We start from the raw sequence: 27,573 nt of genomic DNA on the forward strand, positions 1-27,573 counted from the left end.
ATAGATGTGAGATATATAGATAGATAGATATGAGACAGACAGATAGATAGATAGATATGAGATAGATAGATATGAGATGGATAGATACATATGAGATAGATAGATATGAGATAGAAATGAGATAGATATGAGATAGATAGATATGAGATAGATAGATGTGAGATATATAGATAGATAGATAGATAGATAGATAGATATGAGATAGATAGATAGATAGATAGATAGATAGATAGATATGAGATAGATAGATGTGAGATATATAGATAGATAGATATGAGATAGATATAGATGATCTTATGTGTGGCAAAGGACAAAGATAGACTATATATATAGGGAAATATATACAGATATAAGACACATGAAAAACATTGTATAAGAATGGAGATAGGCAGAGCTGAAAATGATAAAGAGTGTAGCAGGCTTCACAAGCAGTCCTATGTAAATCTGCAGAAACGTAAATGTAACATGGTAGCGACTAGTCCTAAGTAACAAGCTGAGCCCTGCCAGCTACATCAAACATGACATAAGTGAGAAAGAAATAGGTAAGGTATCCTTTTTATCTACTATTGCACACCTATTAGTAAGGTACGTTCTGCGATTAGAAAAAAGGCCCGATACACCTGTAAAGCTCCAGAATATAAAATAGATGGTATCTTGTCCTTACACCCCTCTATATACACCTATTCCATTACACAGACAAGCTACAAGTGTTCCTATCTAATCTAGATTTGCCTCATATGTTGCACTGGATTGCACTGAGCTCAGGACATATAGATGACACTACATAGAACGTAAGGCAGTTTTATATACCATATATTTCATAGTAGACTCAGAGCATTGATAAGTCCCTATAGAAGTGTTTTCCAACCAGGGTGCCTCCAGCTGTTGCAAAAGTACAACTCTCAGCATGCCCGGACAGCCTTTGGCTGTCCGGGCATGCTGGGAGTTGTACTTTTGCAACAGCTGGAGGCACCCTGGTTGGAAAACACTGCCCTATAAGTATGTACACGCTTCTTCTCCTGTCTGACAAGCACCAGATCCGCTGCATTGTTGTGCAATTTGCAAACACGTGGAGTTTCCATTAAAGTCAGCAAAGGTTCATGAGGGATGTCAAACAATCCAGCAATTTCACCCACATGTTCCCTGCCTGTAATGCAACATTCTTCTTCGGCTAAGCATAGGGTTAACAACAGGTCTTATACACACGTACACACATATATATATATATATATATATATATATATATATATATATATATATGTGTGTGTCTGCCTAACTGCCTTGCTGTAGTGACATCTCCTGCACCCTCTTTTATCTCTGTCTAATAAAAGGCAACATGAAAAGAACATCTAATTGCTCAGTCAATCCCAGTGTTACATATTTTGCAGTGAATTGCGCTACTGTATTCCGTAAAGTCCTCCCCATACCACCCCCCCCCCACCCCCCTCTTCCTTGTGGGAAATGATTTTCTCTACATAGCGATTCATTACTCCGTGGACTATAGAAATTCTCACTCCGCAGATCCATTTTCTAGTGTTTCGCTATCAGTGACTCTAAAATCTACAGATGTATCAATTATTTAAGTTGTGCTAATCAGAAGCCTACTGGACCTTAATGCCTCTCCAGGGCTTCTGAGCAAGAGCGCCGCTTTATCCTCGAAAAATCAATATATCATGATCTAATCCCAGAACTCAATCAATACTCCGACAATAAGTATAGATTAACCCCCTTGTTACCTCTCGAGAACAGAACTGCACCACTGGCAACACGGTACTCATCTAGGTCCCATTGGGAAGGTACTGCAAAGTTTGCCTCGTTAACTCCTGCGCTGCCAGACAAAAAGTCAACTAACTTTGCCCATGGATCTTTTTCGTTTTGGCGTTGTCGGCGGGATCTTCACCGCCGACACCTTTTCCGCTTTATTTATTTATATATATATTATTTTTAAAGACTTTCTTTTTTGCTATGGCTGCGTTGATTGGTTGATTAATTGTTGATTAGGAATGCGGCAAGATCAATCATTTGCTCTGGCTGGGCAGAAAGACTTGCCACTAATAGAATCTGACAGTCCAGATTTTTCCTTCCACTAAATCTAAAATACAAACACATGCAGGTCTCTCGCAAAGGTCTCTGGTCAAAATGAGTTCAACAGTGTTCCAAATAGGGGGGGTGGGGGTGATTTTTTAGATCCCAAAACTAGATGAGAACAAACGATACTCACAGTTAAAACGGGATTGGACTGGAGAAAATTACTGGCACCTAAGTAAAGAAAGACTAATTTGAACAAGAGGTAACAGAACGCAACGTGGGGATTGTAGTTGAGCCACAAAATGACACAATACACCACTTGGCTTTGAAGGACTCGAAGAATTTAACTTAAATTTTAGACTTGTGACTGGGAATGGTTACTAATGGGAAACAAAACTCGTCTTGCCTCTGAGCAATTAGGAACAATTATATGTCTAATTAAGAGATTTTAACGTGTGTGCCCGAAGGGGGGGAGGGGAGGGGGGTTGCTATAGGAATGTTATGCATCAAATAATACTAGACTTCGACTTAAGTTTTTGGCAAGCCAATACTAGCATCCAGGAAAGCATTTGGCAATCAACTACATGAATAGAATATCAATACAAACATGCACTATATAACATATAGTTATAGAATATATAGTTACAATAACATAAATAAGTAATAATTAAAACGACAACAATAAGGAGGCCCGGATATACAAGACAAATTTGCAGAAAGCCTATAAAACAAAGAAACAAAATAACAAAAATGATAAACTATTTTATAACCATTAAAAAAATCACAAATAAAAAAATAAAATCTAATTTTTACAACCCAATGAAAGCAACAAGAGCCTGACGATAAGGTGTAAAGAGCATTTACACAAGACAAACAGTGCAAAATGCAGTTATAATGTGTGTCCCTGCTTGCCTTTTTGATAAATGACTCCTAAATCACCTATTTCACAGCAAGCGCTGATATCTCCATGTAAATACCCAGAGCTACTAAAATACCTGAAAGCCATAACTTTTTGGGTTTTATTTCATAATAATATACTGGAGCCTCGGAAGGGAGGGATGTAAAATATCCCGATGGTTAGAGTGGTATTCCCAAGTTGTGTTTTTATTTATTTATCTTTTACTATCTCCTTAAGGACAAAAATTTGCACAAAAAAAAAAGGGTCTTAAACTAAAGCCTGACATAAATCACCAAACAAGAAGCATGACACCAACGTAAACACACGCACACATGTAAAATACACATAGACTCGCCACCATGTGCTATATCCTAGGAATACACTTCTACTAAGCAGAACATTCTTTTAAGGAACTAGAAGAAAAAATAACAACTTGGCTTGCTTAGCGAGCGCCATGTGATTGTATTTATTTATTTATTTATTTTCAGTATTTATTTTTTTCTTGTTTTCTTAAACAGCTCTCCAGTTCTTATTTTTTGTTTTCCCAACTTGTTTTATAAATTTGGGGATTAAAAAAAAACATCAAAGCAGTGTCCACATAGGAGCCAAGTTTTTAGAGGATCAGTGTGACAAGTCGCAGCATGATAGATGTTGTTCTTGATAAACGACTTGTTCAAAAGACACACTGTAGCTTTCATTTCCTGACCAAAACACACTTTAATTTGCAACAGCAGAGAAGGCAGGAGTGTGAGGCAGTCCCTAATTCCCAGCTTTTCAGGGCCAAAACAAAATACCACAACTGCACTGCATTCAATAGACAATATTTACCCCTGGGAAACCCCCCTTTTTTTTTTGTTCCTATTACATATTAGAAATTGTGTTTGTGATGGTTATTAGGTTGTAGGGTCGTCCTTACCTCATACGTTCTATCCAGCAATGGAAACATTTAACAATATTTTTGTAATATAAAGTAACAATATTTGCTTTATTTCAGTTATTTAAAAAAAATAAAATATATATATATATATATATATATATATATATATATATATATATATATATATATATATTTAAAAATAAATGAATATATATGAATATATAAAAATATATATATATTTAAAAATAAATGTCACATTTCCTATAAATGAAGGTTAGTGAGTAAAATAACGCCCGGTGTGCAGACCTCAACCCCCTCTCACATGTACAGTCTACTATTGCTTATTTCAAATTTCTAAATGTAATATCCTCCTCATCACCAACAGAAGTCCAATCTGCTCAGAATATATATTACAGCTTTAAGATCACACAGGGAAATCTCCCATCTGGCAATCAAATTCGCTTCAACAGCTCCGGGAAGAAAAAAAAAAAGAAAAAGGTTCTGCTCTCTACAAAACATTTCCCAGTGCAGATTATGTGCATGCAAAATAAACAGTCTACTTATTGATCTTTTCGTGTCAACAAGTACCACAAATGCAAAAGAAGAAGAAAAAAAAGAAAGGTAATCAGATAGGTTTCATTAAAAGTGTGTGTGTTATCGTCCTCTCTTAAGTTTACAAAATAGGGAAATGTAAATATTTATTTTTACTCTTTTGCTTTTAGAATTTAGATTGACTTTTACTTTTTTTTAATACTACCATGTCTTAATTATGGCCTGCGCATCAGCGTCTAGGATAATCTCTCGATATTTTGGAGTATCTATTCTGAAAATTTTAACAAGCCTTTTATAGTAGTTAATTATCATTATTAATATATATATATATATATATATATATATATATATATATATATATTTTTTTTTTTATTTTTTTTTATTATTATTATAAAAACTATTACAACCCCCATTCCCCAAATCTCTTTAAATCCCTTCCCTGGCATCTCCACTGACCTTCAGTGTAGTAAAGGTGATGGGATAAGGAATGAGAAAGAGAGAAAAGGTTAAAAAAAAAATGTCAGGCGCTGTTTTGCTTAAACAATGAATAAATATTAAAAGAAAAAGAGAAAAAAAAAAAAGAAGAAAATCACATCAAAAAGAAACAACATACACAAAGTAACCTTTGGCAACCGCGTCATTAAGCAAATCGATCACCGGCTATTTTGAGCTGTAAACAGGATTTTGCCAATTATATTGAAACGGTTATAACGGTATAAGGGATAAAGCAAGGGCAAAAAACAAAAACAAAAACAAAAAAAAAAAAACATAATTCAAAAAATAGACAAAAATAAATAAAGAAAAAATAAAATAAATAAAAAATAAAAATTATATTATAATAATAACTCCCACCACCAATTCCGACTCGTGACCCTAGAACTAGGAAAAAGTTGTCTATGGAGTGGAAAAAGGATACTCCTAAAAAAAAGGCAAAATGAAGAAGTTTCTTTGGGAATCCTGTAGTATTTGCATACATGAAGTGCTAACAGTTCAACAGTTCCCCCCCCACCACCCCCCAAATGCTATTAAGCTGTCATTATTATATTACACACATGTGAAGTAAATTCCAAAACTGACATACCATATACACTGCTGCTGCTGATCATGTCTTTAGTGCCAGCACAAGATGCGGAATGGGATTTTTCACAAGCAGGAATTCCAAAGGTTGATTTTCATTAAAGCCACTTTTCCTCTCAGCTATCAAATGTCACTGCCTCGAAACGTGGGCCCTTTCGTCAGGTATTCATTTAACCTACACGCATATAATTAAGGGTGGAAAAACAACATTAACACAAGAGATCTCACTTCACAAAAGAACAGGGAGAAGTGCAACAACAACAACAACACTACAAATAAGCATAAGAGACACATAACATGACTTTATTAAATTTAGCATCTAGCCGCCACCCTCAGACCCTAGACCAGTGTTTTCCAAGCAGGGTGCCACCAGCTGTTGCAAAACTACAACTCCCAGCATGCCCGGACAGCCGAAGGCTGTCCGGGCATGCTGGGAGTTGTAGTTTTGCAACAGCTGGAGGCACCCTGGTTAGGAAACACTGCCCTAGATAATATGCCCACCCTTCACCCCCATAATAATCATGATTTCCTATTAACACTAGTGCAGTTCTAAACTTTCTTCTGTTCTGACCCACTTAAGAACTTTGGTTGCACTCTACTCTTGCCACACCCAACTTTCCTAAGCCCAATTTACAATCAAATAGCCCCCTCACCATAGAAATATCCCCTCTATCCATGCCAGAACCCATAGCTGTACCCAAAAAGGAAAAAAAAAAAAAAAAAAAGATACTTGATACATTTCCTGATTGATGTAAATATGTACAAACTCCTCAGATACAATGTAACTGAACTGACTGCAAAGCCAAAGCCAGGAACAAACAAAACCCCGTCTGCAGCAGCAGCAGCAGCCCCCCTCACAATAAGGATAGAAGGAGTCACCACTTACCTGCCTATGTGTAAGACTGGCAGCAGATGGGTTACTGGAGCATTGATCTGCTGTATTAGCTGATGAATGGGGGAATCTCTTCAAGTGAAAGCAGCAGTTCATGGTTTGTGATCAGCAGCACAGAGTTCTGCACATGCTGCAACAGAGGACACACTCACTATAGCAAAGAGGGATGATGCTCTATTTCCAATCTCCAAAGGAAACAATAAATGCAGATGTAAGAAGGGGAGGGAAAAAAAATAAAATAAAAAATAAGAAAGCCTTGAAGTTTTAATTTGTATTTCTAGCATAAAACCCCCTTACCACCAGGGTTGCAATCTTGTTTTCCTTGTATGTGGGGGTTGGACTGGTGGAAGCATCAGGCTGGCTTCTGATGGATGTGCAGTGGTCACTCCCCTTGTCCCTGCCCCTCTCTCTCTCTACAGCTTGAGGTATGCATGCTAGCACTTCCTCCCCTGTGCAAGGCTCACTGACCAAATGCTTAGAGAACAAGCCTCCATGTATTTAGCTCAAGCTTTGCATTGTGCAAGGACAGGGGGGGATATGAAGCCTTCTCCTTGTGATGATCAGCAGCAGCAGCAGCAGGGATACTGGAGGCAGCAAGCCTGCACCATGCAGTAGGGGGTGTTTACAGAAGGGCTGATTGATGGGCTGTGCACTCACACAGTGGGATTTTCTAGCACAGGCTTTGCATGGGGTACTTGCCAGTGATTTACTGCAGTACATGTGTGAGGCAGGGGCAGGTTTGCTGCTCTTTTGTCTGGGGGAGAGTGGGACAAATGATACTGGAGGCATCACAGATGACTAAACTTAACACTTGCACTGTTTTATTTTTTCCTGTAGGATAGGACAGGGCTGGAACTGCAGAGCCAGGAGAACATAGCTGCTGCAGAAGCTCTTTGTGGCACCTGGTAAAGAAGTGCATGTGATCTATGTTTAGGTGGATTTTTCTAGGGCAGTGTTTCCCAACCAGGGTGACTCCAGCTGTGGCAAGGCTACAACTCCCAGCATGTCTGGACAGCCTTCGGCTGTCCGGGCATGCTGGGAGTTGTAGTTTTGCCACAGCTGGGGGCACCCTGATTGTGAAACACTGCCCTAGACTATATGCCCACCATGCTGCCTTCACCTCCCACCCCCCCCCATAACAATCCTGATTTCCTATTAACAAAGCCCAAAACTGGTGCAGTCCAAAACTTTCTTCTGTTTTAACTCATGCTGGGAGTTGTAGTTTTGCCACAGCTGGAGGCACCCTGATTTGGAAACACTGCCCTAGACAATATGCCCGCCATGCTGCCTTCACCTCCCACCCCCCCATAACAATCCTGATTTCCTATTAACAAAGCCCATAACTGGTGCAGTCATAAACTTTCTTCTGTTCTGAGCCATGCTGGGAGTTGCAGTTTTGAAACAGCTGGAGGCACCCTGATTGGGAAACACTGCCCTAGACAATATGCCCACCATGCTGCCTTCACCTCCCACCCCCCCCCCCCATAACAATCCTGATTTCCTATTAACAAAGCCCATAACTGGTGCAGTCCCGAACTTTCTTCTGTTCTAACCCATGCTGGGAGTTGTAGTCTTGAAACAGCTGGAGGCACCCTGATTGGGAAACACTGCCCTAGACAATATGCCCACCATGCTGCCTTCACCTCCCACCCCCCCCATAACAATCCTGATTTCCTATTAACAAAGCCCATAACTGGTGCAGTCATAAACTTTCTTCTGTTCTGACCCATGCTGGGAGTTGTAGTTTTGCCACAGCTGGAGGCACCCTGATTGTGAAACACTGCCCTAGACAATATGCCCACCATGCTGCCTTCACCTCCCACCGCCCATAACAATCCTGATTTCCTATTAACAAAGCCCATAACTGGTGCAGTCATAAACTTTCTTCTGTTCTGAGCCATGCTGGGAGTTGTAGTTTTGCCACAGCTGGAGGCACCCTGATTGGGAAACACTGCCCTAGACAATATGCCGACCATGCTGCCTTCACCTCCCACCCCCCATAACAATCCTGGTTTCCTATTAGCAAAGCCCATAACTGGTGCAGTCCTAAACTTTCTTCTGTTCTAACCCATGCTGGGAGTTGTAGTCTTGAAACAGCTGGAGGCACCCTGATTGGGAAACACTGCCCTAGATAATATGCCCACCATGCTGCCTTCACCTCCCACCCCCCATAACAATCCTGATTTCCTATTAACAAAGTCCATAACTGGTGCAGTCATAAACTTTCTTCTGTTCTGACCCATGCTGGGAGTTGTAGTTTTGAAACAGCTGGAGGCGCACTGGTTGAGAAACACTGGTCTAAGTGCTAACCAAGGAGTTCCAGCATTGAGTATTTAGGTAGGAAAATAGGAAAGGTAGATGCCGGTGATGTCTTATTTGACCATGTTTATTTGTTTATTTTGGAGTGTTATGTGACTTTTGCAGAATGATTTTTTTCTTCAGACACGTGGGGTGTTTTTTTTTTTTTCCCCTTTAGGATAGGACAGGGCAGGAACTGCAGAGCCAGGAAAACATAGCTGCTGCAGAAGCCCTTTGCGGCACCTGGTAAAGAAGTGCATGTGATCTATGTTTAAGTGGATGTGTTTAAGTTGGTGTTTCCCAGTTGCAAAACTACAACTCCCAGCATGCCTGGAAAGCCAAAGGCTGTCCGGGCATGCTGGAAGATGTAGATTTGAAACAGCTGGAGGCGCCCTGGTTAGGAAACACTGGTCTAAGTGCTGGAGGCGCCCTGGTTGGGAAACACTGGTCTAAGGAGTTTTCCCAGAATGTAGTTTTTCGGTAGGAAAATATGGAAGGTAGATCCGTCGATGTCTTATTTGGCCATGTTTATTTGTTTATTGTGTGTGATAGGTGACTTTTGCTAAATATTTTTTTTTTTTGAGACACATGGGGGTGTGTACACACATATTTATATCTTTATAGTATTATATACATACATATATCAAATCAATAATAGAAAATGTGTATAATGGATAAATAGGATTAATCAAGTTTCAGTAGGAAATAACATACCACAAATTTACCTATGTATTTATTTTTATTTATTTGAAATTGACCACAATCGCTATGAGCTTTGAATTTGGAAAATCCCCCAAATAGTTTTTTTTTTTTTTCTTCTTTTACAATTCTGCTTACGTTTTGGGAGATCTGTTTGCAGAAGGAAGCGCTATTGACGATTAAAATTTCTGGACTATCAGATGCCATAGGAATTTTATCGGATAGATAGATAGGTAAATAGATACATAGATATGAGATAGATAGATAGATAGATATGAGATAGATAGATATGAGATAGATAGATACATATGAGATAGATATAGATAGATATATATGAGATAGATAGATAGATAGATAGATAGATAGATAGATAGAGAGATAGATATAAGAGAGATAGATATATATGAGATAGAAAGATAGATATGAGATAGATAGATAGATATGAGATATATATATATAGATAGATAGATAGATATGAGATAGATAGATAGATGATAGATAGATAGATATGAGATAGATAGATATGAGATAGATAGATAGATGATAGATAGATATTAGTTAGATAGATATAGATAGATAGATATGAGATAGATATTAGATAGATATAGATAGATAGATATGAGATTGATAGATATGAGATAGATAGATAGATAGATATGAGATAGATAGATAGATATGAGATATATATAGATAGATAGATATGAGATAGATAGATAGATGATAGATAGATATGAGATATATAGATATGAGATAGATAGATAGATGATAGATAGATATTAGTTAGATAGATATAGATAGATAGATATGAGATAGATATTAGATAGATATAGATAGATAGATATGAGATTGACAGATATGAGATAGATAGATATGTGATAGGTAAATGGATAGATATGAGACAGATTTATACATATGATATAAAAGATAGATAGATAAAGATATAAGAGCTAGATTAGATAGATAAGATAGATATTAGATAGATAGATAGTGTTTTTAAAGAGAGGCAGTAATATAAAAGATCCCCCACCCAAACTAAGTAATAGCACATAGCCAGGATCTATAGGTGGGAGTCTTGACTTAGTGTGCTTCGAGCTGTTGCACAACTACAACTTTCAGCATGCTCGCACAGCCAAAGGCTGTAACAGCTGGAGGCACACTGGCTGGGAAACACTGGACTGGATGAAGGGGCATCAGCTCTAGGTTACACGTATTGACCTCTTCAAGGATAATTTTTTTGGTAATTTTTATGGTCACTCCTCCCCTACGGCCGTACTGCAGTTTTTTTTTGCAAACTAGATATATATATATATAGTTTGCCTATATTTGTAAATCAGAATGGGTTATTCATTGCCAGAAGCAAATGTTAATACACAACGGTAACTGTTGTTTTAATAACATTTTCCCCCCCTTTTCCCCCTTTGCCTGGCCAAGAGTGATGCTGTGAACAGAAATGTAGAATTATACGTATAAAGACATGTAGTTTTTTTGCAAGATGTAGGCAAACTTTTTTTTGTTTTGTAATATATTCAGTTTTTTATTGTTAATCTTTTTTCCCATTGAAGACAAAGGGGTATGTTGTGGTTACCAATGCCGCCTGCCTTCAGAACCATTTTTAGGAATCCCCTTCACTACAACACGTCTGATAATTGAGGCAAATCAGTGCGGTAACATGAATATATTTTCCTACTCCAGCTTGGTAGTCTCCTTATAGAAACACATTACACCTTAAATCAGTGTTTCCCAAGCAGAGCGCCTCCAGCTGTTTCAAAACTACAACTCCCAGCATGCCCGGACAGCCTTTGGCTGTCCGGGCATGCTGGGAGTTGTAGTTTTGCAACAGCTGGAGGCACCCTGGTTGGGAAACACTGCCTTAAATCCACCTAAAACATCTCCCAGCAGCCTTCTTTGTACTGATATAGGATGAGGTGGGGGGGGGGGGGAATACCCAAACAGTTGTGTACAGATGGGTCCTTTTTGGAGCAGATTCTGGTTTGGATAATAATCTCTTGTCATTTATTAAGGCTCTTACATGGGCGTTACCTCCAATAGGTGGCAATGGAGAGCCAGCTGGTTTCTTTCTACAGGAGGGCTAATTTGCATACATTTTCCCAGAGAGCATTGCCTGGCCTATAAGACTCCTTATGCCAGCTTGGCTGTTTCTCCAAGGGGCCACATTACCTTCTTAGACCTGCACTAAAGATCTAGAAGTTGAGGTCTCTTCTGTGTCAGTGCTTGAAGGTCTAAGGATGAAACTCTAAGGGTGCGTTCCCACGCTAGTAGATAGCAGCGAGTTTCCCGCTTCGAGTTACGCTACCATTGATTTAAATGGGTCCACGGACAGTCCGCAAATCTGACACTATTGTGGACTGTTTGTTGACCCATTCCAATCAATGGTAGTGGGAGAAATTTTTATAGATCCGGCTGGATGTCCGGGCAGTATATCTGCACACATTCACTTTCACTTTTTGTCTCACTGTGTCACTTTTTGCGTGTTGTGTATCCACTGGATTTGTCAGGATGCGGTAGCCCTTCTGGGTGTCCTTCCTGGCGGTCTAGGGGAGGTGTGTGGCCTTCAAGTTCCGCACCTCCCTGCAAACACTCCGGGTACTCCTGCTTTGGCAGGGTACCAACCGTTATCGGCTCTGCGGGCAGATACCTTGGCTAATGCCAAGGGGATGCCGGGAGCATTTGTGGTCCCTCAGTAGCTTCGGCGAAAAGGGACCTTTTGGCCCGGAGGTGAAGGGTAAGGTTTGTTGGGGGGGGCCTCTCTCCTATTGGACAAGGGCTTGCGATAGACCATATCCTCTGTGCATGTTTTTTTTTAGTGTAACACGTTTGCACTTTTTCTTGCACTTTGGGTGATTTGAGAGCACGTTCCTCGGCTCTTAGAAAAAGAATGGTAGTGGGACCCATGACGTGGAGGCCATCCAGGAGACCTGGCACCTTATGAACTGTTTTAAGAACGCAGTGTGGCTTGCTAGGAACCGCCTCGTGATCAACAGGGAGAACATGTCTGTCCGGGACTGGCGCAGGTTCATTAAGAGCCTGCTGAAAGACTATTCCCCATGTCCCCCTGAAGATATAGCCCAGTAGTTTGACCCTGTGATCCGCCCCCTCCCTACCCCACACAGTCACCCACTCCCCCACGCCCCCAGCCCCGCCCCCATAGCCCACGCCCCTACCCTGATCACAGATTATATTGTTTTTGTATTTCAATTTCATGTGCTTTTCTATTACCGGATTGAGCTGAGTGTTAGAGTAACATGATGTGCAATGTATAGCTTAGGGAACCTTTGCTGTGTATTGTACCATCATGTTTTGTTTGATTGTCATTTATCGTATGACTTGTAATGACTGAACGAACAATAAAGCTCTTTCAATAACGGTAGTGTATCGCTTCTCGGCCTTTTGGCTAAGATCAAGTGTAGTACCTTTCCTGTTAGTTGGCGCTGTGGAAGACCACCAAGGAAGGATGGGGAACCACACAGTAGGACAGGTGTACCAGGGATGGCTGTATACAGCGACAGTCATCTCTTATGAGACCTGTTCCTGCTGGATCTGGCCCTAAGGTCCAAGAAGAGTGAAGGCCGAGGTGCACAAGTGCCCTGGAAGTGGTGACCTCAGGGTGCCGGAATTCACTTGAGATTTGCAGCCCCAATTGAAGGAAAGCACGTAGCACGCAATTTTTCTCTCACTGTTCTGGGCACTCCCTTAGTATCCCGGCCTTCCGACTAGGATCGTGGAATTTTTTATAGATCCGGTCAGATGTCCGGGCAGTATTACACGCTGCGCACATCCACTTATTTATTTATTCTTTTTGTCACTGTGTCCACTTTTTGTGTTCTGTTTGTTCACAAGGATTTGGTAGGGTGCGGTAGCCCTTCTGGGTGTCCTTCCTGCCGGTCTAAGGGAGATGAGTGTGGCCATGAGGTTCCTCCCTGCTATACCCCATGGCAACCCTGTTTTGGCAAGATGACAAACCGGTTTTACTGGTTCCTTGGTGACATCCTGGTTAACGCCTAGTTGTCCGCCGGGAACACTTTCGGTCCCTGAGTAGCTTCGGCGAAAGTGGACATTGTACCTGGAACCTTGCAGGTGCCTTTTGGCCCGGAGGCAAAGGGTTTGGTTTGTTGGGGAGACTCTCTCCTTTCATAGAAGGGCTTGAGATAGACTGCATCCTTGTGCAGGTTTTTGTGTGTGAATACTTGCACTTTTTACTTGCACTCGGGTGATTTGAGAGCACGTACCTTGGCTTTCAATTAGATAGGTAGTGTAACTCGCAGCAGGTTTCCCGCAGCATTAAAACCGCTGCTAGTAATAGTGTGTGAACGCAATCTAAGAGGGAGATTTCTCAAAAACTGTCCAGAGGAAAAGTTGCCCATAGCAACCAATCAGATCGCTTCTTTAATTTTTAACAATGCCTCTGCAAAATGGAAGAAGCAATCCGATTGGTTATTATGGGCAACTTTTCCTTTGCACAGGTTTTGAGAAATCTCCCCCTTAGGGCCCATGCAGATGGAAAAATATCTCCCAGACGCCTGGGAAACGTTCTGGGTAGACATTCTTGCCGGCATTTAGCATTGTGGGTGTAAGTGAGGTATTTTTCTACACCTTTTTTTTTGTGTGCTGGTAATGTGTAGGAGAACCAAATTTATTAAATGGTCGCAATGCATTTGATAAATTTTGTGCAGGTCACATTTTCTGAAATGTCTCTCTTCACATACACTAAAAATCTAAGCTAAGTCTGGGCGGTAGTAGTTTTAGTGCCTTTTCACTGGCTTTGCGCCTTTTATGCGCCTTTACACAAAATGGCGCAGTTCATAAAACCCTTCCATATGATGTGTATTGTCAAAATCAGTGGATTGCAACTCAAAATCTGCAGAAATGTGTAAACCAAAAGGCGCAAAAAAGGCGCAAATAAATCCTGCTTGCGCCTTTTTTGCACCTTTTCTAGACACAAAAACAGTCTAAAGACAATGATAAATGTCGGCCTCTGTGTACGACAGGCGCTGAATCAGTTGGTGCTACAACTGCTCGAACATGCATCGTTTTCAGCAATGCATGTCCAAGATCATTCCATTCAATTACAGGAATTCTGCCGTGTGCACTGTGTAACAGAATAGCATTGAGAACAATGGGCGGCAGCTGCAGTGGAATTTCCAAGTGGAATTGTTGTACTGGATTCTGCTTGGAAATTTCTCAATGTGAATGGGCCCTAACACTGCCCTCCAATCCTAAAGTCTCTAATTTATTTTGAAACATTTTGAAATTTTGATAATTCGAGGTCTGGGTGTTTAGCCTCCCACCAGTAGTTAAATAGAGCCGGAAGAAATACTCAGCTGAGTGCATCTCCCCCCCGGTTCAATGCAGAAGATGGATTATAGAGTAAGTCTAGGAAGTATGTCTGCTGCAGAAATCTGGAAAGAGAAGCGCATTTCTGCTTTGAGGGGACAAGGCTTGCTGGAGAGTAAGGCTATGTTCACATTTCTGGACAGACATTCCACAGACTGCGGGCAGCGGAAGAACATTCCAGCACTTGTACCACTTGGAAATGCACAATCGGTCCACAGACATATTCATTCTTTCTGTAGGGGACGGAATTTCCGTGTGCACCGTGCAGCAGAATCTCATTGAAAACTATGGGACTCTGCTGCAACAGGTTTTCCAATCTGAATTTTCCCACTTGGAAATTCTGCCATGTGAACGAGGCCTTACAGCATCCGGTCAGTGTTTTTTCCTAACATCACAGCATACTCTTATTTCTGTAAATTCCTCCACAGAGGGACAGTACTAGGCACAACTATATAGCTGGATATGCCATTGTTTTGAGATGCAGTTTATCATTCTAGTGTTGATCCCATCCTAAGAATAGGCCAGCCTTGTGTATTCTTGTTAAACCGCAGCATAACTTTATTACTAATGCAACCAATGGGAAAAAAATGGAAGGACATAGGCGCAGTTCTATCACTGTCCCTATGGGCATATTCTTAACACCTGACCATGGAAGCCAATCCCAGCCATGGGACTTAATACATAAAGAATTAAAGGGCTAGTCTGGTGGAAAACATTATTTTTTTTTTTTTTTAAATAAACTGGCTCTAGAAAGTTAAACAGATTTGTAAATTATCTTAAATCTTAATCCTTCCAGTACGTATCAGCTGCTGTATACTACAGAGTTATTCTTTGCAGTCTGACCACAGTGCTCTCTGCTGACACCTCTGTCCATGTCAGGAACTGTCCAGAACAGGAGAGGTTTGCTATGGGGATTTGCTCCTGCTCTGGACAGTTCCTGACATGTATAGAAGAGTCAGCTGAGAGCACTGTGGTCAGACAGAAAATAACAACTTAACTTCCTCTGTATTATTCAGCAGCTGATAAGTACTGAAAGGTTTAAGATTTTTTAATAGAAGTAATTTAAAAATCTGTTTAACTTTCTGGCACCAGTTGATTTACATTTTTTTCTCCCACCGGAGTACCCTTTTAATGTTAATAGCCTGAGGTTGTTGGAGCTGTAGATGAATTAAAATAGGACAATGCCACACAAACATCCCAGACTGGCACGCAATCTACTGATCAGGAGGAGGACAGAGGAGGGTCTAGCCTTACCTGATTTCCTCTCTTATTACGTGGCCTCAGTTTTGACCCGCGTTTTTGATTGGCTTTTTCACTGCAAAGAATAACAATGGGTTCGGGTTCACTATAAAGGAACCATAGCAGGCCTTGAACCTCGAACTCTCCTCTGGCTACTCCATCTCTCCTCCTACTCACAGGGGATTTCAGACCTCCCACTAGTGCATTATTCAATAACCAGAACGAGAATCGCCTATATGACCCGTTTGTCCCTTCTTTCCTCAGATGGCCCACTCACACAATAACCCGGCCTTTCCCCCTGCAGTCTCAGCGCACTCCTTCCTCACTTTCCACCGACATGATGGAGCTACCTTACACTCCCTCCTAGATCCGACATCTTTAAAGCCCTTGTCTGATCTCCTGGAAGGTACCCCTCCTACTGCTGCACAACTATTTCAATATTCCCAACTTTTCACTTTTATCTTACCGCCAAAACTCGTATGTGCCTTCACTGCCCTCTCACTAAATTCGAAACTCTATGCGAATTCTGCAGTTCATCGACCGAATAGTGTCCTATACCCCATTATCCTTGCTGCCTCCACTACTTCACTCCTTTCATTTAGAATGGGATGGGAAAAAGAGTTAGGTCACTCAATCCCAGATGGGGATTGGAACAAAGCTCTCTCACAATGCCACCGCACGTTCATCTACCGCAAAGCGACAGAGACCAATTTTAAACTCCGCGTAAGGTGGTATAGAGTTCCAGATCTCCTAGCTAAATTTTATCCCGGTGTTTCAGATGCTTGCTGGAGATGTGGCTCAGCCGGTGGCACTATACTGCACATATATGGCTGGAATGCCCCTTAATGTCAGCATTCTGGTCTGGAGTACTGTAAGTTATTCTTCGCCTCACATCATTGAGACTGCAGAGGACACCTGAAACGGACACCCGAAACACTCTTGCTTAATATCTTACCGATGGGCCTACCTAAAGGCACCTCCAGGTTGATATCTTTTCTACTGCTAGCGGCTAGGACTGTCATCCCGAGACTATGGAAGTCCACCCCCAATATCTCATCTTGGCTTCAAGAGATATCCCACTTCCACAGAATGGAGGAATTATGGGCGGAATCCCGTCGCCAACTGGATGCCTATAACAGGGTTTGGCACCCCTGGAAATGCTTTCTGTCTTCCAGGGCCTATGAGGAAATGCATCTCTCAGACTGAGTTACCGGGATATCTCTTACCTAGTGCACTCGCTCTCCATATACACATGCCCAGCATATACTCCTCTCTTCCACCCAGATGCCATGCAGGTTTGTAGTCCTTCTGTCCTACAAGGTACGTCTCATCGTCCTGATTACCACCTCCTCTTCCTCTTCCTATTCTTTTCCTTTCCCTATCTCTAGAGCGTTTTCCTCCTCCCCCTTTCCTTCTTCCTCTTTATCCCTCCCATACTCTCTTCCTTTCATTGTACTTTGTCCTCTCCCCCTGATAGATATTTTCATCTGTAATAAATAGCTGGTTTACACCCCCGTATTTAGCTAGTTCTTACACATATGTGGAGTTGGTACTTCTCCCTCCAGTTCGCATTTTTGTTATCACCCATTTCTTTGCATATACTGTTTTCTGTTTCCAAAACTGTGAATTACCTACTCAACCGAGTATTTGATACCGATGTACCTTTGAGAGTCACATGTTTTCTTGATTTTGACTTTATGTACGCTTATGCTTTTGTAAAACTTTAATAAACACTTACTGTTTAAAAAAAAAAAAAAAAGAAACGAATAGGACAATGTTTTTCTTTTAGGCAGAGCTGTGACAACATACAATGTATAGATCAATGTTTCGCAACCCGTGTGCCTCCAGCTGTTGCAAAATTACAACTCCCAACATGGTGGAAGTTGCAGTTTTGCAACCGCTGGAGGCTCATTGGTTGCGAAACATTGATCTATACAAGTACTTTCATAGGAAATACTGGTTAGACCAGAACAGTGTGTCCGTAAATTGTGTATTGTAAAGAGAAGACTGTATATGATTTTTTTAAATGTTTTTTTTATTTTTATTTTTTATTATTGTTGTTGCTGTTGCCATAATTGCATATATTGGCCAGATAGGTGCCGTTACCATTTGCTACCATTTGATACCAGTTGGGCAGTTTTGTCTATGGGTTTTACAGACAGCATGTTGTGCTTATTGCCCCCACTTTAGGTGCAGTGTTTCTCTAATCCCCTCCTAATTATTACAGAGGGCAATAAGGCCGAAGTAACTTCATTGTGAACCCCCTGTCTAAAACACAAGACGCCTCGAAGGAGCCAGCTGTGCCCAGGAGAATACAATAGGATGACCATCTTGTTGATTTATGATGCTTTTAGCTCCTGCTTGATGTCTTATTTACTAGTATAAATGTAGTAATCTCATGCCATCTCGGCCTGGCAAAAGCATCTACATTGCTTTGCCCCAAGTGTCTTTTGTAAGATTCTTTGTTGCCCATAGCAACCAATCAAAGCCCAGCTACCAGAGCAATATGAGAAATGTAAGCTAACCTCTGATTTGTTGCTATGGGCAACAAAAAGAATCTTACCATAAGGCAGGGGTTAACAATTCCCGAGCCCCAGGTCACCACAGTGACTAAGAATTTCATGGTGGTTCCCAGTCAGCCCTTTCATCCTTTAAATAAACAAACAGGGAAGTTGAGTTGCCCATAGCAACCAATCAGATTTCTTCTATTAATTTTTGAAATGCCTTTTTAAAAATGAAAGAAACAATCTGGTTGCTATTGGAAACTCAACTATTCTTCCTCTACACTGGTTTTAATAAATCTCTCCCAAACTGTTTTACTTATCTCTGACTCCGTTCTTGCGCTGATCTCCCATTCTGCCTTACAGGGGTAGCGGACGTCAAGTGACCACCGTGGCCAATCAGTGGCTTCAGCACTAATGCACCATAATTTTTATTGCAAGTGGTAAAACAGCCTTGTGATAAAAGTGGTGAGCATGAGAAATAGGTACCATTATTCAAGTAATCATCTGTTTCCATATATCCAGCCCATCAACGAGCAAAAAGGGTGTAGAGATAAACAAAAATGCTACCGGCAACCTAATATTGTGGTCCCATTGTCTTGTCTCCATTTAGTGTTGGTCCCATTTGTCTATATGTTCATGCTAGTGAACACTTTGTAATACTTTTTCATCGACTGGTAAATAAGGTGATACATGTAAAAGCATTGGAGGGTTGGTAGAAACCACTACTAAAGATGAGCAAATCTGAAATTTGTATCAGGCCTGCTCAGCAATTGCAGGGACTCCTGTCATCTATATGCATTTCTGCTTACTTGCTACATTAGATGTTAGATGTGTGGTGAGGCATACAGAGTACAAGAGATGGGAGTCCAAGCCTTGACAAATCTGTATTTTTGGGGAAATTTAGAACAAAATAGCCTACTAATAATTTACCCACCATTTGTGAAAGCACTGGTTTCTAAGCCATGAGTGAATTTAAAGGGGTTCTCCGGTGCTTACACATCTTACCCCCTATCCAAAGGATAGGGGATAAGATGCCTGATCGCGGGAGTCCCGCAGCTGGGGATGCCCGCGATCATGCACGCGGCACCCCGTTTGTAATCAGTCCCCGGAGCATATTCGCTCCGGGTCTGATTACGGGCAACTACATGGCCGGCGGCGTTGTAGTCACCCGTAATCAGACCCTGAGCGAACACGCTTCGGGGACTGATTACAAATGGGGTGCCGCATGCATGATCATGGGTGTCCCCAGCTGCGGGACTCCTTTGGATAGGGGATAAGATGTGTAAGCACCGGAGAACCCCTTGAACTATTCTTGGCTATCTCCTCCAGTCCCATAGAGACAGGAGTAGGGTCACACAGGCCGTAATTTGCTGCATATTTGCTGCTGGGTATTTTTCTTCCCATTTAAGTCAATGGGAAGCAAAATCAGCTGTGTATTGACTTTAGTGGTAAGAAAATATGCAGCAGCAAATATACAGCAACATACGGGACACGTGACCCTACCCTAAAGCATTACTGTCATCCAAAACAAATTTTAAAATATCGGTCAAAAGTTGTTGATTACACCATATGTCACTCCTGAGACCCCCTACAATCTTTAGTTATTTACTAGGAAGGCATTGTGTTCTGCTCCCCAGCAGGCCAAGAGATCTGTTCAAGTGCGAGTGTAATTTCTAAGCGATATTAGATTCAGAAATTCCATAGTGGGAATGTGCCCTTAGTGTTTTTTTAGGCATATTTCATTTGTAAAAATATGTCCGCAAAATTGCGTCCCCATTTTTTTGTTAACAAAAATGTGCGCTGTGTAAGTATATGGTAAAGTGATTGGCTATGCACACATTGCCCTGATTTACTTTTGTAAATCCAACAGCTTTTCTCGGGTCTTGCACCAAGACCCGAGAAAAGCATTGCCCCACAAATTGTGTGTGCGCCAAAATAAACCAACAGACTCCAAAAATGGGCCACGCCCTTTTGTAGAGTAAAGTGGAGAGTTAGTAAGCTTTTTTGGATCTTTTGTTGGAAATTCTGGCACAGGACACATGCAAAACAAAAAACCCTACACAATCTACTCGTAAAAGCCTTAAAGGGGTTATCCACCATAAGGGGATTTTAACACATACCTGCCAGAACTAGGTATTTCCATTTTTGGATTTTGTTCTCTAAATTACACATCCCACACACAGTCCCATGCTTGAAAGTTTGAGATCACTTTCCTTCCTCCCACACATCAGCCACCCCACTCATTGAAACACGGTGTTTTCTAACCAGTGGAGGATAGGCTCCCTCTGATCACCTGACTAGTGATGTCAGGTCTCGATGCACTACACCCTGGGAAATCCCGAGACATGAGTAATTTTGTATGCTGTTGAAAATAAATATTGGGGCAATAATCACAGAAAAATTGTGAGATCACCACCACACACAGGTACAGACACTATATTATAAACTACACTAACTTTACAGCCCTGTAGCATAGTCAAATAAAAAAAAATCTGAAATACTCCTTTAATAAATGAGGCCCATTGTGTGCACAGACAACCATTTTCTCATAGACTTACATGAAGCACATTAGTTTTAAAAATGCAGACACGATTTTGCACGAGAGTGCATTTTTTACAAATAAAATATGCCTGAAAAAATACTTTGTAAATATAGCCTTACTGTTATAAAAAAAAAAAACTGTAGTCATGTCACGTAAATAATGTTGACTACCTAGCTCGGCGCTCAAACCGTCACATTGCAAGTGACCGGCTCTGTTGATTATAATAGACGATAACTACTGGGTCGGGGAATGAAGAGCATTACTGGCATTACCATGCTATTTCAAGTGATCGTTGGCGGTCTAAATTTTTGACATGTCAAGAGTTTTTGTTTTCTAAAATGACAGTTATGCTTTAAAATCTTTTGTATACAAATTGAAAGGGTTTTACAGACACTAAATATATATTGTACTTTAATTTTTGCACTATAAGCATGGAATCTGCAACAAAAAGACTGGACCAATTCCCTCATTTAGGAATTTTCTCTAAAATTAGTATTATTATTAATAATTAATTTATTAATTGTAAATCTCTCTTCTCTGCTGCATATATTTTAACAGAAATAATGAATGACAAGAGACAATCTTAAGAAGTCACTGTAGTCCCATTTCTCTTCTTCTTTCAAAGAACAGGAGTTTTTTTTTTTTCCTTTGGTATTATTTTCGACTAAACTTTGTCAATAATATTACAGTTCTCCTCTTGATGAAAGGAATACAATGCCCGGCTGTGTTATTACTAATTATCCGGCAGAGGTAAGAATGTCCCTGTCTTTGCTTCTCTCTGTTTGAATCGACTTCTGTCTGAACTGAGTAAATTATATTACTTGGTAACAACTGTCTGTTGTGCTTTTATGTGACAGAAACAGTAACCAGGTTCCAAAAAAAAGACTCAAGAAAGGATCTCTCCAGGCGGGGGTTCAGGTCAATGTATCTTTTAAACAAGATGCATCAAATATTTAAATCAAGATGCATTCTTGTACAGAAAAGACAAATCTTCGGCTTTATATCATAGATGGTTTCATAACATCGACGGTTTAAACTTATACCAAAGGCGCTCCAGAACCGGTGCTTTCATACCGGTGTCACCAACCCCAGCTGTTTAGTTCATAAAACAGCACAATTGCTAACTGAGGAAAATATATGAAAAACACTGCAGAACGAATAAAGTGGCTTCACATGAGGCAGAACGAAGGTTTCAGTTTTCTTTTTTTTTCCTTTTTTTTGTTATAGACAGAATCAGAGAATGACATTGAAGGATTTATTATAAAAAGAGGATAGTAACAAATATCCTAAATATTGACTATTTGCTGCTTTTGACGCCTGTGTCCAGCATGATGAGTACTTGCTGTGCTACTGTGTGCTGCTCCATCAGATGCCATATTACACGGTACTCTGAACATAAATTACAGTGTAGAATAGATCTTTAAAAAAAAAAAAATGTTAATATCACAAACCAAAAAGCTTTCTTTGTGGTGCATTATACATATATATATATATTATTTCCAGGTGATTTTTTTCTTTAAAAAATAGAATATTACTAGTTGTAGATACTAGATCTATAGGGACAGAATGTTGATCCGGGGATTTATTCTAATGCCATATTGGAGTTGGGAGGGAATTTTTTCCCTACTATGGGACAATTGGCATCAGCCTAATAAGGGTTCTTTGCTCTGGATCAACACAGTAGGGACACAGTATGGATGTAATGGATATAGGTTAATTCTATGGACTATTGTCTATTTTTCCAACTTTATGAACTAAGTAACAACTAGCCAAAGTGTTTGTGGTTAAAAAAAATGTCAGGGAAAAAATTGGGGATTTTCCTACTTTTGGTGAAGGAAAATATAGATTTTATTAAAGACAGGGGATTATTCTTTCTTTAATGTAAATGCTATTCTTTCTTTAATGTAAATAAATAGTAGCAAATAAAGGGTTAATAAACGTTTGACAAGAAAAGTTTAACATATTAGAATGGTCCATAGTGATACAGTCCAATTGCATATAACATGTAAATCACTTCATCTTTCTTTGATGAATGTGAAGATGAGGAAATAAAAATATTGAACAACTTATAACCGGCATAATGGTGGCTGGAAACATTTGACTGGAGATCTACTATAGAAGATCCATAATGTAAGTATAATCCATGTTTAAATCAGTAACAAACTGAAGGAGCAGATACACAGTTAAACTGTAAAAGAAAATAGAAATACGTAAATAGAAAGGGTAGGGTAACAGGGAGGGATAATGCTCGTCTCCTGTCTTTAATAAAATCTATATTTTCTGTCACCAAGGGTAGGAAAATCCCCAATTTGTTTAAAGCTCTATTACATAACAAGAAAAAAAGGCATAGATCATGACAATAAAATATATAATTGAATTATAGACCCATGGATACATGAGAATCTGGTCTAAAATAAAATGTTTTAAAGGTAGACTCAGAAGACCAATCGGCAGTTTTTAATAAATCTGTTAAAGATGCTCCTGCTTGACTAACTCTAGTGGACATGGCACTTCTAGTTGAATGTGCTCCAAAAATGGAAATATCTATACCTGCTAAGAATGTGGTTTGTTTTATCCATCTGGCTAGAGTAGGAGAGGAAACAGGTAAGTGAGGTCTGCAAAAGGATATAAGTAAATGGGAATTATTATTATTAATGTTTCTAAGGGTTTCAGTTTTTTGTTCCTGAGTTTTAAGACAGCGAACAACCCAAGTTTCCTTGATGTGGAAAGGCCGGATAGAAAACAGTACGAAGATTAGTTTTGTTATGTTTAAATATGGAAAAAGTAACACCTTGAGGGGAATATTGTCTGTGAGATATGTCTAGGGCTTGGACATCTGAAACTCTTTTAAGAGAAATGAGACATAATAACTTAATAAGATAGTAAGTTTATAGGATAAACATTTTAGAGACAAGAGGCCATAATCACCCCACAAGTTAATTAAATCTAAAACTAAGGTGACATCCCAGGTGGAATGATATTTGGGTAAAGGAGGTTTCCTGTATTTGATACCATTCATTAATTTACAGATTAATTGGTGTTTACTTAATGACGTGGCATGAATTGGAGCATGGCAAAAGGAAATAGCTGAACAATATACATTGATGGTAAAGTATGCTTTTCCTTCATCATAGGAATAAGAGAGAACATTTATAACTTGAGTTATAAAATGTATAACCGTTTAGACCAAATTTTCCTGCCTGATCGGTAAATTGATCGGGTACCTGGAGCCCAGAGACAGAAGACCTGAAATGAACCAAGCTACTAAAGTTAGATGGTCCAACATCAGTAAAGGATGTGGATTTCCTGAAGGATCCAGAAGGCTGTAATGTGGGAGGGGAATTATGTGAGGATAATCTATGGACATCCCTAATCTGATTTTAGGGAACCAAGATTGGGTTGGTCAGAGTGGAGTTATCGGGACTATTGTTGATTTCTGTAGTTTGGTCAAAAAAAGAACTCTCAGAATCAGTATGAATGGTGGAAATGCATACAGGGTATCTGGTGGCCAAATCTTTAATAGGGCATCCGTGCCCAGAGATTCTGGATTGGAACGCCAACTGAAAAAACGTGGAAGTTGGCTATTTAGTTGAGATGCAAATAGGTCTAAATGAAGGGGACCCCAAAGAGAATTTATTTGATTGAAGATTAGAGGATCCAATCTCCAATTGCTGCTGTCTGTGAGGAAACGGGAGTTCCAATCCGCAATGGAATTGGGCAATCCTGGAAGATATTCTGCTTTCACAATTATGTCCCGATTCAGACAAAAATGCCAAAATTCTTTTCATTTGGTTCCTCCTAAACGGTTGACGTATTGCACTGCAGAAATATTGTCCACCCACAGTAGAATGCTACATTTGGATTTTTCTTTAGCAAAACTTTTGAGAGCAAATTAGCCTGCTAAAAGTTCCAGACAATTGATGTGAAGAAAAGTTTCTTCTTCTGACCATTTTACCTCCTATGGAAAGGTATCCACAATGGGCACCCCAACCAAGGCAACTGGCATTCAATTCTATTATCAAATCTGGAACAGAGTTGAAAATAGCTTTGCCATTTGAGGCTTTGGTGTGATGTAACCACCAAAGAAGTTCTTCTTTGGTATCTGACGTGAGAGAAATTTTGCCCATATAACCTAAATCATTCCTCAAATGTTGAGCTTTGAGGCGTTGAAGTGCTCTGTAATGAAGTGGAGGAGGAAAGATTGCTTGAATGGAAGCGGAAAACGATCCTGCAATGCGAGCAATGGCTCTTAGTGTAACTTATTGTTTGTTCAATGAAGAACAAATTTCCCTTCGAATTACTCTCAGTTTCTACGGAGGTAAACTTAAGATGGCTAATTGCGTATTGATTAGAAAGCCCAAAAATTCTGCCTCCTTTAAAGGGGTTAGGATTGATTTCTCTGAATTGATTAAGAAACTGAGATTGGAAAGAAGGGGTATTGTCCAATGAATATGAAGATGAATGAGATCTAGAAATTCTGCCATGATAAGTTTATCATCTAGATATATTATGAGATGAACTCCTCGGGCTCTCAAAATGGCAATGACTGGTTTCAATATTTTTGTAAATCACCAGGGGACTGAGGACAGACCAAAAGGCAGGCTGGTGAATTGTCATTTTTGACCTTCCCAAATAAATTGGAGGTATGATTGTGATAAAGGGTGCATAGGCACCGTGAGGAAGGTGTCTTTGAGATCTATCTTGTCTAGTCAGTATTTTTGTAATAAAAGATCTCTTAAGAAGTGAATGCCCTCCATCTTGAAATGATGGTAAGTTACATAGTTGTTGAGGATTCTTAGATTTATGACGGGTCTCTAACCACCGTCTTTTTTCTTTACCAAGAATAGATATTTCAGAAAGCCTGGTGCATGTAGAAGAATTAGTTTGATTGCGCCTATAGAACATAGTTCCTTGATTTCCAAACTAATGAGATCTTGATCTGACATTGAAAAATGTTAAGGATTGGGCATTGTGTTTGGTGGAGGAGGAAGAATTAATTCTATTTGGTAGCCTTGAACTTTGTTCAAGATCCATATATCTGAAGTAATCATAGACCAGACATGGAAAAAATGTGCTATCCTGCCTCCTAGAGGTATGTGGGAAGAAGATGGAAGAACACTTACCTGTAGAGGATCTTGAGCGAGGGAAACCTCTATGGCTTTGAGCCCTCCAAGGATGTCCCCTGTTTGGAAAAAAGAAAAAATAGATCCAAATAATCTCCCTATTATGTAAGGTGTGTATATGGTCACTACCCTCTTTTCCATTGTCTAACCTTCTCTGTTCCACAGAACCGGAGGTGTCATTCATCACCCCCATATGAGATATAGAAGTGCATTGTATGACCATTTCTTGGTTCTATTGTTTCTGCAGTTGTATACAGAGAAATATGCTAACTACTATCAACAGTGCATGTATGGCCAGTTTGAACAATTGTTATGGCCAATATAGTCTGAAATGTGTATTGTTATGTCTGTAAAACTGGTGTTTATCATAGTTATTCAACTGTTGTTCATCCATTTACCTTCTTCTATGTGTGGTTACATTAAGTTTTCCCTGGGCCAAATCTCCAGAGCTTCAATATCATGTCAATATGTAGACTTATCTCTATTGCTAATGAAATTGATCAACCAACCAAACTATTCAATATAATAATTTAAAATTAAACCTCTCTCAAAGTACAAAGAGAAAACAGAGCAAGGCTAAAAAAGCATCCATGAGGAACCCCTTACTATGACATCCTTGCTGATGATACTGAACTACTTGGCTCCTATCAGACCATAGACTCTGTATTCAATAATGTAATTCAAATGATATCTCTAGATTTCTAGAAGATTGGTTACCAAGAGTAGTGATACCACTGCATTAAAAGCTGAGCTAAAAACTATGAACAAAGCCCTTTCATAGGCATAGTGGACATACACTCATATTTTTACTGCCCATAATATTACATACACACACACACACACACACACACACATATATATATATATATATATATATATATATATATATATATATATATATGGCATTTTTCACCAATTCTCTACTCTGCAGGCATCATATGTAATTTTCAGCCCTGCCTGACATAGTGGGTAAAGACTAGATGCTATAATGTCTTACATAGACTGCAGACACTGAAGAGTGGATCATGCACCTCAATATCTCCATCACACATTCGTAGAAGCAGCATGAATGACAGTTTAGAGCAGTCCTGAGCACTGTAAGCTGTGAGTCAAACACTAGTGTAAGAATTAATACTTGTTAGATCCTTTCTGTGTTTCTCTGACACCTCATGTCTCAATCTAACATCTTTTACCAGTTTTACCCCTTGCTGGCATAATTTTTATTTTGTAATTGTCCCTGAGTTCGTATATGGAGACTAGCTGCTATATCTCTTATACACTGCCGACACAAAGATATAAATATGCTCCCCTATATCTTTATAGCATATTCTCAGAAGCAACAGCATAACAGACATTATAGATTAGTGTAAGCTGTGAATAAAGCACTAGGTCGACATGCAACACCTACTAGATCTTCTCTGTGTTGCCTTATTGTTGCCCATTTCTCTTCATTCACCTCCCCCCCTCCCCCCTTAACAGACTTCTATGGAAA

General features: G+C 39.9%; 1 protein-coding gene across 2 annotated transcripts in view; it reads right to left on the bottom strand.

The window, feature by feature from the left end:
• FIGN (fidgetin, microtubule severing factor) overlaps window positions 1-6,815 on the bottom strand; it is a 186,604-nt gene extending 179,789 nt beyond the window's left edge. Inside the window, exons 1-2 of one of the 2 annotated variants that reach the window (XM_056534009.1) lie at window positions 6,319-6,815; window positions 5,437-5,607 (exon numbers count right to left, since the gene is read on the bottom strand). Coding sequence is in view for 1 of the 2 variants with exons in the window: in XM_056534008.1 (XP_056389983.1) it covers window positions 5,437-5,461 (25 nt within the window). In the remaining variant the exon portion in view is untranslated. The remainder of the gene's footprint in view (window positions 1-5,436; window positions 5,608-6,318) is intronic. The other variant, XM_056534008.1, reaches the window with a different exon arrangement.
• Between the last annotated feature and the right edge of the window lie 20,758 nt (window positions 6,816-27,573).

Source organism: Hyla sarda, chromosome 8, assembly GCF_029499605.1.
Source record: "Hyla sarda isolate aHylSar1 chromosome 8, aHylSar1.hap1, whole genome shotgun sequence".
In the NCBI taxonomy this organism is placed as follows: domain Eukaryota; kingdom Metazoa; phylum Chordata; class Amphibia; order Anura; family Hylidae; genus Hyla; species Hyla sarda.